At 37.4% G+C, this 12945-nt stretch overlaps 1 protein-coding gene across 2 annotated transcripts in view; it reads right to left on the reverse strand.

Annotated features, from left to right (window-relative positions):
* The window catches only part of HMGCLL1 (3-hydroxymethyl-3-methylglutaryl-CoA lyase like 1), a 216597-nt gene that overhangs the window by 4660 nt on the left and 198992 nt on the right, over nt 1–12945 (reverse strand). For both annotated transcript variants that reach the window (XM_044673536.1, XM_044673535.1), the window contains one exon: nt 1732–1857. In XM_044673536.1, coding sequence (XP_044529471.1) covers nt 1732–1857 — 126 coding nt within the window. The remainder of the gene's footprint in view (nt 1–1731; nt 1858–12945) is intronic.

A 12945-nucleotide genomic window follows, 5' to 3' on the forward strand; every position in this document is an offset into this window, starting at 1 on the left:
GGAAAGTCTATGATGTAATGACTTAGAATAAAGTGCAATAAAATAGAAAGATGGTTGGATTAGAAGTTAAACTATCTGGGCTAATATCTCGGCTCTGCCACTCACCACCTGCATGAACAAGGGTTTGCCATTCATCCTCTCTAGGCTTTAGATTCTTCCTCCATAGAGCATAAAGGAGGGGAAGAAAATAAGTATCTTTATACAACATCTAAATGCAAAGCACTGTGTGAAACATTTTACAAATATTATCTATTTTGACCCTCACAATATTCTCATGAAGTACCTGCTATTCTGATTCTCTTTTTAGAGTTAATGAACGCAAACCCCCACCTCTTGAGGAGGGCCATTCCATTTATGGGCAACTCTGATTGTTAAAGAGTTAGTTTTTGATGTTTTCAAGCCTAAAATTGTTTCTTTGCAACTTCTACCCCATTACTCTAATCCTGTGGGTTCAAATAAAACAGGTTTTGTCCCTCATTCACATTTTGTTGTTTGGATGTTTCAGTTGTGTCTGGCTCTTTGTGATTCCATGTAGGAGTTTCTTAGCTAAGATAATGGAATGGTTTGCCATTTCCTTCTTCACCTCATTTATAGATGAGGAAATTGAGGCAAGCAAGGTTAAATGACTTGCCCAGGATCACAGAGCTAGCAAGTATCTGAGGCTGGAATTGAACTCAGTTCTTTCTGACTCCAGGCCCAGTGCTCTATCCACTTTGCCAACAGCCTATCTTTAAGTGTGAGCATTAGATTTGATGATCCCTAAAGTTCCTTTCATCTTCAAATCTAAATCTCTGATTCTTAACAAGTACCAAATGTGTTTTAAATACTGTGGCACTTAAAAGGCTTTATGCCACTATCTAATAAGCCTTTTACTCTTTCCCAGTCAATTTAAAAAAGGGAAATGATTGAATTTCTCTGAATCTCAATTTCCTTCTTTATAAATCAAGATGAATAATATCTGTATTATCAGCCTCTTGAAGTTATCCTGAGAATTGAGTCATATCAATGGAAATATTGTATGTATTGTGGAAACTTTGAAAATTTGATCCTCTGACAACGTCAATTCCTTGAGGGCACAGACTACCTTTTGCTTGTCTTTGTATCCCCAGGGTTTGGCATAATGCCTAGCACACAGTAGACACAATAAATTTTATTGATTGATTTCATTTCTTTTTTTTATACCTCTAGTGCCTAGCTAGTGCAGCGTGAAGCAGAGTAGGTTCTTAATAAAAGCCATGATGAGTCCATTTTGGTTTGTAGCAATGGGAGTAGTATGGGGAAGGGGTGCCATCTAGATCAATGATTCCATTAGGAAATTCCCTCCACTGAACCAGATCAGCACCTTTTCTACAACTTCAGAGTTTTAGAGAGCTGTCTGTGGAACTGGAGATTAAGTGACTTGCCTAGAGGGGTTCAGCCAGTGCATATTGGAGACAGGACTTGAATTCTTCCTAAATTTCATACTCTAGGATTGTTTCTCTCTTCGTTATTCTATGCTGCCTCTTAAATTGAAGTATAAAGTGCTGTTAAATGTAATGTATTGTTCTTGATGACTGAGCTGTAGCAACGTTGTTATTTTAAAGCTATTTCCGATATTGGATTTTCATCTCTAAAATTTCAGCACATCTCTAAAATTTCAGCACTTGACCTTCGAATGAGTTTTCAGTTCTTACAAATCATCTAATCTGGAGCTTCATGGAATATATGAATAATATTTGAATGCATTATTACCGTATTGAGTCCAATACCGTTCAGCATATAGATCAAATCTTCTGTTGCTACATTCCCAGAAGCACCTTTTGCATAAGGACAACCACCTAATCCAGATACAGCTGAGTCCACAACACTGATTCCCATCTGGAAAGTAAATAAACAAACAAAAACAATGGATATCTTTTTTCTCAATTAACATCAAACAAATTATAGAATTTTCATCGGATTTTTGAGGTTAAGTAAAAAATGTCACTTCTTCCACAAATATTTGGCTTATAGATCTAATGTCAGAATGACCTTATAATGACTTTGGCATGCTGAATGTTGGAGAAATGATACAGGAGAGTGCCTACAACTATCAGAACCCTGTTAATCTATTGATACAGCTACAAAATCAGGCTAGGTTCAGGAACGTGAAACATACAGGTGGTTCACCTTGATGCTACAAATACGAAGTTTTCTAGATATGATCACAGGATAAAGGAGTTAAGAAAGACCTTTCTCATCTACTAAAACAAAAGCTTTAAGATGCAGCAGTAGTGTCTCTGTTTTAAATGGAGACACTGTCATTCTTTACCCAATTTCATTTAACCAAGAAATTGTTTGTCATTGTTGTGTCGCTTCAGTCATATCAAGGTCTTTGTGATCCCATTGTTGGGGAGATTTTTTTGTCAAAGATAGTCGAGTGATGTCATTCCCTTTTCCACCTCATTTTACAGGTGAAGAACTAAGGTAAAATGGGGTACATGACTTGCCCAGGGTCACAAAACTTTTAGGTATCTAAGGCCAGATTTGATTTCATGAAGATTCTTCATGAGTTCCAATCACAATATAAAAGAAACAAGAAATACCACTCTCAGCTATTAAAGCAAAAGCTTCAAGATTCTGTAGTAGTGCTTCTAATTGTTTTCAATGGAGATACTGTAGTCCTCTGTCCAACTTAATTTATCAACTGTTTAATTGTATACAGTGGCATCTACCTCTTCTCTTATATAAAATGTAAACTCATAGAAGGCAAAGGCTGTGTTGTTTCTGTCTACTATATAGTCCATTTTAGTGACATTTTTTGACCATTCCTATAATTTCATAAACCTAGGTAATTAATTCCTGGTGAGATATTCCCTGTCTACCAATTCAAATGAGTACTTGATCTGCAATTAACAATCTCAATGCAGCCTCAGGACATATGAGAGGAAATAAAATTTTCTAAGGGAAACACAGTCAGTTAAATGTCAAAAGTATGGCTCTGCCAGTGGGAGGATCTGGCAGGTCCAACTACTCCAGAAATAATAACTAGATGGTAGAACAGATAAAGAATGGAACCTAGAGGCAGAAAAACTCATCTTCTCAGTTCAAATCTAGCCTCAGACATTAGTTGTGTGACCCTGGGCAATTCATTTACCCCTGTTTGCTTCCATTTCATCATCTGTAAAATGATCTACAGAAGGAAATGGCAAAGCACTTCAGTATCTTGGCCAAGAAAATCCCAAATAGGGTCATGAAGAGTCAGACACAACTGAAAACAAATAACAACATAAAAAAGCCATGCCAGAAATATTTTTAATTTGAGCCTATTGGTCTACTACATTGGACGTCCAAAAAGTCTTAATGCTATTTTAAGCTTAATTAGCTTAAGGCTCATACAGAATGCTACACAGGATTTTTGCAACCTTTAGAAGTTCGTTCAATTTTAATTTAAGCTTTGCATCTTCCAAGTCCCCCATGACTCTTGGTATAATCTATATAACTTTTTACCTGAAGATTTTGCTTATGTTTAGAGAGCCTTGTTAGACAGATTTAAAGTAGCCGAAGGAAGATGATGTTTAGGCCACAAGAGTACATGAAGACCTTTTTTATGGTCATGGAGAAGTTGTTAACTCAGTGGAAGGAGTGTTTACATGGAGGAAAGGACAGGCATTGAAGCATAGTGTCCTTGGTGCTTTGGGTGGTGGATACAGAGAAGTAAGAGATCTGGATCATGATCCAAGGGGAAAATTATTTTGTTGTTGTTGTTGTTGTTGTTGTTGTTACATAGACGAGACTTACATTATATAGAAAGATTGTGCTTGTAAAAAAGCTTGCTTTAGATTTCAGAATGGAGACAAATCAGCATGCTCTGGAGTGACCAGAGAAGGTTTGATGAATGCAATAGGACAAGGACTTATTACTAAATGATGGATAAAGTCTCGACAGGTGGTTGGATGCCTTGAGAAGATAAGACAGGGTAGATTTCATAGCTGTCTTCAAGTATCTGAAGGGCTGTCATATGGAAAAGGAGAGATTAGCCTTGTTCAGTTTGGTCCCAGAGGACAGAATCAGGAAGAGAAAAAGCTGAAAAGAGGCAGATATAGGCTTTAAAAAAAATCCTGACTACACATCAGTATGGTTTTTAATAATTTTTCCTGACATTTTGCCATCTATGTTCTCTCCCTTCCTTCCGCCCTCCACTTGCCACCCCCTTATCCAAGAAGACAGGAAATATGATATAAGTTGTACATGTGTTATTATATAATACATATTTCCATGTTCATCACATTGTGAAAGAACACACATATTCCTTACACTAGAAAAAAATTCATGTAGAAAATGAAGTGAAAAATGGCATTCTTCGGTCTGCGTTCAGACTCTCTGAGCTGTTACATGTACAATGTTCTCCTGGTTCTGCTCACTTACTTTGTATAGCTTCATATAAATCTTTCCTGTTTTCTCTCTTTTTTTTTGTTGAGTTTTTTGTTTTTGTGATCATCTTGTTAGTCATTCTGTATGGCACAATAGTATTCCATTACAATCCAACAACTTGATTGGCCATTGCCCTATGGATGGACATCCCTTCAGTTTTTCTCTGATTGGAAAGTATAGATTGGCAGAGGTAAAGTTTCCTTGTTGTGAGTTCAAGATGCCACCAGGAGAATCTTAGATTTTGTTAACTCAAGGCCAATTAAGCCTTTGTTATTTAAGAAGGATAAGCTTTTGTGGAGAGTAGTAGACACAATAATCAGAGCTGCAATTACTCTATTTTGCACGTGGTGCAATCAACATCAAGTGTGTCCACAAATCTATTGTTTAGGACTAATTCAGTGTACATATTTCAGGGAGTATATGAGAGTGTGAGACACCTGACACTTGTCCCTGTGGGTAAGAAAGGGCTCCTAGTGGGAAAAGTAAGACTACAAGGGACAGGATTCAGGAAGAATTTGCCTGTGGTTTGGCTGCCCAGAGAAGGCAGCTGGTCTCTTCTTATTTTAATTCATTATTATCACCAACTAGGTGCTAAGCTCAGCTGTTTCTAGGCTGCTGGAATGCAAATGTTGTCAGCACTCTTTAAACTCTGGAACCCTAGAGCCAAATCCTGATCTCCCTAACAAATTCCAGCTCTGCATTCCTCTGAGCTGAACGATTGCATTCTACTGTGTACTTATTCCTTTCCAATGAGGTTTCATAGGATTTTACATTATAGTGTGCAAAGCGAAAATGCTATATGTATGTAAAGCAGACCTGTTGGGCATTGATAAAAATAGAGGGATATATACTACTTGATGCTTTGGGCTATCAATCTTCTGCTAGCCTCATCTAAATGGCAAGACCTCAGAAGCTTTTGTACAAGGAGAGAAACCAAATTGGATTACCAGACTAAGAAGTGTCTTGATCTATTCTAAAATAAATAGGTTTTAGAAATTCTTTTTTCTTAACTCTGCCCATGTTTCCACTGAAGCCTTAGAACTGTAAGAGTTTTTAAAGTGCCTAAAAATGGACAAAACCAAGTGAAATAGGGATGTAGGAAAAATTTGTTTTCAGCACCATTATGGTCCTCGCTAGGACCTTAACTATATCCCTTACCATTTTAGGTATCCACTGCTATTATGCCTGTCTTCCTGTCATTTTTTCTTCCCTTCTCCTTTGAAAAACAATCAACAAATTCATTCAGGTTTAGATATAAATTACCAATAAGAGTTTAATGTGAAAGCCTGGTAAAGGCTACTTGCATTTAGCAGAGATAAAAACCCAAAGCCAACAGCATGGTAAAAGAATTCTAACAGTAGAATATGAAGCATCATGGTGGGATGGAATAGGGGGGAAAGAGTAGGGAACTTTACAGTCAGCAAGGCTTCCTGAGGCCCCTGAAATCACCCCTCAGAGACATGGACATTGATTTAAGCAGACTAGCCTTGCATGATGGAGCTGACACACACTCTCCTAAGGGAACCAAAAGATGAAGCCTTCATCCCCTTCGGTTTTTCCTTCTCTTAGTGAAAGGCTGAATCTTAGGTGTGGGTCGGCTTTCATCCTTAGCTCCATCCCCGAGAGTATCGCTAGATTCCTGGGCAACATTTCAAAAGACTTGGAAAAGCTATACAGGAAGGATTTAAATGGACAAGAGTCAGTAGCCCCCAGGGTGATACATCTGGGTCAGCATGACATTATTTTCAACAGCATGGAGCAGGTAGACTGTAAGTATTTCTTTTTTCCTCTTCTTCTCTGCACTACGGGTCAGAACACAGGCTAACCCCAGGAGTTATCCATTGCCCTTGGCCGGATCCCTTCTTACTAAGAACTCTGCTGACTTATGGAACTTATACAGCCTTAGTCTTTACTGGCCTTCTGTGAGTTAGCTTAGTTATGGACGAAAGGGGACCATTGCTTCTGCCTCAACACAAGAAACTTCTTTACCTTTCGCTTGACACAAAGGCCAAGTGAAATGTTTTTCACTAAGTCTTCTGTTGTAATCACATAAGATTCATAGAATGAGACAAAGTGGGGCTCAAAACATCCCATAGTCCATCTTTTATATTACTATTTAATTGCTTTGCAAGAGTCTCAAATCTCCCCAGTCTAAGCAAAACAAGTGACATTATGGCCCAATGGTTAAAGAAAAAGTCTCAGGATCCCAAATCAGATATTCATGCTATTACTAACACAACTTGCACAATCCCCATCCAAACTACTTATCTTCTCAGCACTGCCAGTCATCTCTCTAAAGCTAAAAATTGAAGGGAAGGTACCCTGTCGATCTTCATTGGTAATGAAAGTTCCGCTCAGAGAACTCATTATATTTTTACACTGACAAAATAATAGGATTGTTTTAAAAAATAAATAAATAAAGTCTCATGTCAGAGATTAGAAGAGATCAGAACATCTAGATGGTTCATTTCTCTTATTTGCCAGTGTCAAAGCACATCTGGCCGACACTTAAAACCTTCTTTTCTATGGGCTCCCGTGCTAGCTTTATAAATCTCTTCCAATGATAAAGAATAATGTCATTGATAAGGAAGTTGTTTTTCTTTTTAAGGCTGATCAAGTATATCAGCTAAAATTTGCATGATCCTAATCATCTCCAGAGGTATAAAATACTAAGCCCTCTTGAAATTCCCTTTCATAAAATATTATTTATAACAAGTTTAGTATTCCTCTGCTCTGCTAAGCAATTGGATTCTAACTTATACCAACAGAAACTTTGCAAAAAATAATATTAACTGCAGCCTTAAGAAGTATATCCTCCAACATCAACATGAAGGTTTAAGAGTTTGAAACATAGGAAAGAAAAAAGAGAAAAAAGTAAGTATTTTTTGCCTCTCCTCTTCTTCCACATTCATGATTCTTTCCCTTCTTATAAATGACTGTGTTTCCATTCTGTGAAGTATGAATCAGAAAAAAAAAAAAAAAGTAAAAATCAAGCCAACAAAAAACACTTGTTTTGGTAGAAAGACTCATGTTTTTCTCTGTTCTGACTGCTCACTTCGAGAGGAGAAATAACTGGCAATTTTACTTTACAGTGTATTCCCTACCATTCAAAAGGCATGGTCTGGACCTGTGATTTCCTTGGTAAAGGCAACTCTCGGGTAAGGAAATTATCTCTACTTTGCAACTTAGCCTCTTAGCACAGGACACTATTTAAATGATAATAAAACAGGGCTTGAAAGCCATTCTTTTTTTTCCCCCTTTTCATGAAATGAGCTTCTTTTAACAGAACCATGGATAACTAGGTTAGATATGACTGCCTTAATAGCATCCGTAAGCAAAGATCACACGTGCAAAGGTTTCCTTTGAATAGAACTGCCCCTGTCCTGAAGTTATTTAGTATTACCTGGTATTGACATTTAAACTGTCAGTCTCTATACAAATAACCATAAGGTGGCACTATTGCACCAAGAGATATTTGGTGGTTCACATTGCCCTTCTAAACGAAATCAAGGCATTTAGCAATAAGAAAAATGAGAAACTACTATGTTCCAACTGATGAAGACAGTAAGGTAGAGAAATGCAAAATCAGGTATAATGTTTTCTTTTAAGAAAAAAAGCTGTAAACCACGCAGGACACCAAAGAATCAGGGAAAATGGCTAGAAAGGAACCCAGACGACATCTAGCTCAACCCACACTTGAATAGGAATCAACTGAGCAGCATCCCTGAAATCACAGTCTCCTGACCTCTACATGAAAATGTCCATGACAGAAGCATCTCCTTCCATTTCTGAACATCCAGCTCTGCTTATTGTTTCTTCTTTTTTGAAGTCTGCTCATTCTTCCAACTCTTGTCAATTACAACCAACTAGAATAATTTTATTATCTCTTTCACATAATAGCCCTTGAATAGGGAGGCAGAAGACCTTGGTTCAAAATGTAAATCTGTTTATTACCTATTTTGACTTTTGGCAAGTTGCTTTAGCTATATAATTCCATTTCTTCAACTGTAATTTGAGATGACTGGACTAGATACTATCTAGTAGCCCTTCCAGCCCTAACTTCTATTAGCTTATGAAATATTTTCAAATAAGTTATAGATTATTATCTTCCATCTCCACTCCCCAAATCATTTCTTTCTTGCGCCAAATATCATGTGCTCTTTCAAATGATTCAAATCAATTGAATTTAATTTTAACAATTGGTATTGTTTCCAATTATTCAACCACCACTCAAGCCACCTTCTTTTGGATACACTCAAAATTGTCAACGGAAAATGTTATCCTCAGAAATAATCTTAATACTCTAGATTATACACTAATCTAGACAGTAGCTTTTCTGGACATTCTGTTCCTAAGAATATAGGCTAAGATTGTCTTAGAAGTCTGGGCTACAATGTCATATTTTGAATCACATTGGCCCACTGTAAACGAAAAGAGAATCAGGTTCTATTCATGTGCTGCTTTTTGATCATGTCTCCCCTATGTTGAATTTGTACAGTTTTTTTTTTTTGAAGCATAGGATTTTAAATTCATTCAGATTAAATTTAATCAGCATAAATTTGTACCAACAGTTTAGGTTGTCAACATCTTTTTGGATCCCTCTTCTGTTATCTAATATGCTAGCTATCCTCTGTACTATGTCATCTATAAATCTAATAAGAATGGCATATATGCCTTTATTTTGTCAAAGACAGAATTATTTCACAAGACGAAGTATAGACTCTTAGGTTATTCTTTTCAAGTTCACCTCTATCCATTATTCATTTTTCTTTGGATCCAATTAGGCACAGTTATGAAACTATGTTTCTACAGATCATATACCTGACACCTCTCCATCTTTTCCACAAATATACCTTGAAAACTTTTATCAAATGTCTAACTGTAATAAAGTTATATTATATATGTAAAAAGGAAGTTATGTTACTCTACTAGATACTTCTTTCCTTTAAAATAATTTAAAGCATAATAATAAGTAGATAAACAATTGTTGTTTCACAGAATAAAGAAATTTAGTTTTAAAAGATGATATAGTGAAGGACTAAAATTTAGAGTGTTCTATAACTATTGCATAGAAATAATTCACACAAAACATGTGAGATTTTTGTCTAATTTTTTTCTTAATTGAAGTGTTTCACATACTGTAGACTGAAAGATAATTAAGATGTCCAAGTCATATATTATGAACTAAATAAGTATTTTAATTTAATTAAATATTTTCATTAGGATTTTGAAAATTATTATTTTTCTGACATTGTAATTATCAACTTATTATGACCCCCAAAACTATAACAGTAAATAATAAACATCTCCTTCCCCAGATTAACAATTCCCACAACTCTTAAGTATCAAGCTGTCTTTATATTCTCTTCTTTCCAGAAATGACAATGTCTACAGTCATTAACTGGCAGAGATCTTGAGTTTAGTTAATTATGGTCATTGTACTAGATAAATGCAATTGTAACATGCCCCAGTAGATGAAACACTAAATTTGGAGTTGATCAGGGTTTAAATTTTTCCTCTTTTACTTATTAACTCTAAGGCTATGGATAAGATAATTAAGCTTTATGCTCTTGTGTTGCTTTTTATAAAGTAATGGTTTAGAACTTAATATCTTAGGTTCATCCTATTTGTCAATTCTATGATCATTTGAAATTCATTTTGTGGTACAAGAGATGGCTGAAGAGATCAGAATTATAATTCAGGTAACTTAAGACATATAGAGCTTCCGGTTAAGATGGCGGCAGAGTAAGGAGCAGCTGCTCGATCTCTCCTGACCGAAGCATACAGGACCCCTCAAGGGGAAAATAAAAACGAGTCCAGAAGAACAAAGGAACCCCACAACAGGGCGCAGCATTGAAGGTACGCAGAATCGGGGCATTTCCACGCTATAAAAGGGTGAAACAGCTCTCACTAAAACGCAGAGGAAGAAGCCCCTCCCCCACCCCCCACACCACACACCTCGCACAACGCCAACGCACAAGTGTGAAAACAGGACTGGGGCACCAGATAATCACTGGCAGCCCCAGGGCTTGTACCTGTGTGCTGCAAGACCAGGTGGCTGGGGGCGTGCAGGGACTTTCCCCCTAGCATCCACGTGGGTGAAGGCACCACCTCAGGCCGGGACAAAGGCCCCTAAAACAAGGCCTTTCCCAAGCACTGAAGGCATCGCCTCAGGTGCGAATAAAGATCTCCAGCCCAGGGACTTTCACTACCTTCTGCGGGGGTGAAAGCAGGGCCCTAAGAGCATCTGCACAGGCAAAGGCAGTGCCCTAGGCTTGAATAACTATCTCCAGCCCAGGCTTGGACCTCCAGTGAGGACCCAGTGCAGACCAGAGCGCGGCAGTGGAAGCAGCCCCAAAGACTGCTGAAGGAACCTCGGGCAGAGGGGCAGACCGGGAACTACCAGGAGGCCTGACCCCGAGGACAAAGAGACCGGAGCCCCCGGGAGCTTGCAAGGTGCAGGCAGACCCTGAGTGCAAAGACAAAGCTGAAAAGGGGCGGGGCTAACAATGGCCAGCAATAAGGAAGTCCAGAAGAAAAAGACTATCAAGAGAAACTTTGGAACACTGGACAACTTCTACACAGAGAAAATCCAGACAACAGAGGAGGGAAAACAAAAATCCAAACCTCCCCCAAAAAATGAAAGCTGGTAACAAGCTATGGAAGAGTTTAAAAATGAAATGCTGAGGAAGATGGAAGAAATCTGGCAAGAAACTAACAGTTTAAAAGGCAGAATTTCGCAATTGGAAAGTGTCAACTGAAGACCAAAAATGACCAGATTGAAAAGGAAAACCAAAAAATTATAGCCGAAAACCAAAACATTAAAGCCGAAAACCAGTCCTTAAAGGCTAGAATCGAACATTTAGAAACCAATGATCTCTCAAGACAACAAGAACAAATAAAACAAAGTCAAAAGACTGATAAAATAGAAGGAAACATGAAATATCTCAATGAGAGAGTGACAGACCAAGAAAACCGGTCTAGAAAAGACAACTTAAGAATCATTGGTCTTCCAGAAAAGGCAGAAATTAATAAAAACTTGGACTCCATACTTAAAGAAATTATTCAACAAAATTGCCCTGAAGTTCTACAACAAGAGGGCAATATAGACATTGAAAGGATCCATAGATCACCCTCTACACTGGACCCAGAAAAGTCAACACCCAGAAATATAATAGCGAAATTGAAGAGCTTTCAAGTTAAAGAAAAAATCTTACAAGAAGCCAGAAAGAGACAATTCAAATATCAAGGAGCACCAATAAGGATCACACAGGATCTGGCAGCCTCAATGCTAAAAGACCGCAAGGCTTGGAATACAATATTCAGAAAGGCAAGAGAGATGGGCCTACAACCACGAATCAACTACCCAGCGAAACTAACCATATACTTTCAGGGGAAAGTATGGGCATTCAACAAAATTGAAGAATTCCAAGTTTTTGCACAAAAGAGACCGGAACTAAATGGAAAGTTTGACACTCAACCACAAATATCAAGAGAAAGATGAAAAGGTAAATAAGAAACAGAGGGAAAAGAAAGAAAACTCATAGTCTTTTAAGCGTGACTATTTAAGGGCATAAATAAGATCTAATTATCTGTATTACTAGGTGGAGAAATGCTATGTATAATTCTCTGTAGTGAACTCTATACACTATTATAATATTCACTATTATAGCAACCAGAAGAATAATTCATAGGGAGAGGACAGGATACTAAATGGTCTAAGAAGACATGGGGAGTGGGAAAGAGGGGGGGAATAGTAGGGGAAACCAAGAAAAATCTGAGAAAATAAGAAAAATAAGATATTCTATTACACACAAAGAGAGCATGGGGAGGGGAGGGGATAAATAATACCATAAGAAGGAGAGGAAGAGAGCATAATCAAACCTTACTCTCAGTGTAATCAACCCAGAGAAGGAAGAGTAGCTTTATTATCAAAAAAAAAAAAAAAAAAAAAAAAAAAAAAAAAAAAAAAAAAGAAGGGATAAACCAAAGGGAGCAGGGGAGTGGGGAGGTCAAAAAAGGGAGGGGAGAAGAAGGGGGAGGGAATTCATTTGGTCTTTAAAAAAAAACAAAAAGAGGGGAACAACAAGGGAGGGGGAAGAAAGGGAAGTCAATCAAGGGAGGGGATAAGGGATACCGGCTCAAAGCAAACAATTAGAGAAGAAAAAGAAATTGAAGGTATCAAAATAGGCAATGAGGAGACTAAGCTATCACTCTTTGCAGATGATATGATGGTATATTTAAAAAAACCTAGAGAATCAACTAAGAGGCTGGTAGAAATAATCAACAACTTTAGCAAAGTGGCAGGATACAAAATAAATGCACATAAATCATCAGCATTTCTATACATTTCCAACACATTAGAACAGCAAGAGGTAGAAAGAGAAACACCATTTAAAATCACCCTAGACAATATAAAATACTTGGGAATCAATCTAACAAAACAAACACAGCTATTATACGAAAACAACTACAAAACACTTTCCAAACGATTAAAGCTAGATCCAAATAATTGGAAAAACATTGATTGCTCATGGGTAGGACAAGCTAACA

Source organism: Gracilinanus agilis, chromosome 4 (genome assembly GCF_016433145.1).
Source record: "Gracilinanus agilis isolate LMUSP501 chromosome 4, AgileGrace, whole genome shotgun sequence".
Classification (NCBI taxonomy): domain Eukaryota; kingdom Metazoa; phylum Chordata; class Mammalia; order Didelphimorphia; family Didelphidae; genus Gracilinanus; species Gracilinanus agilis.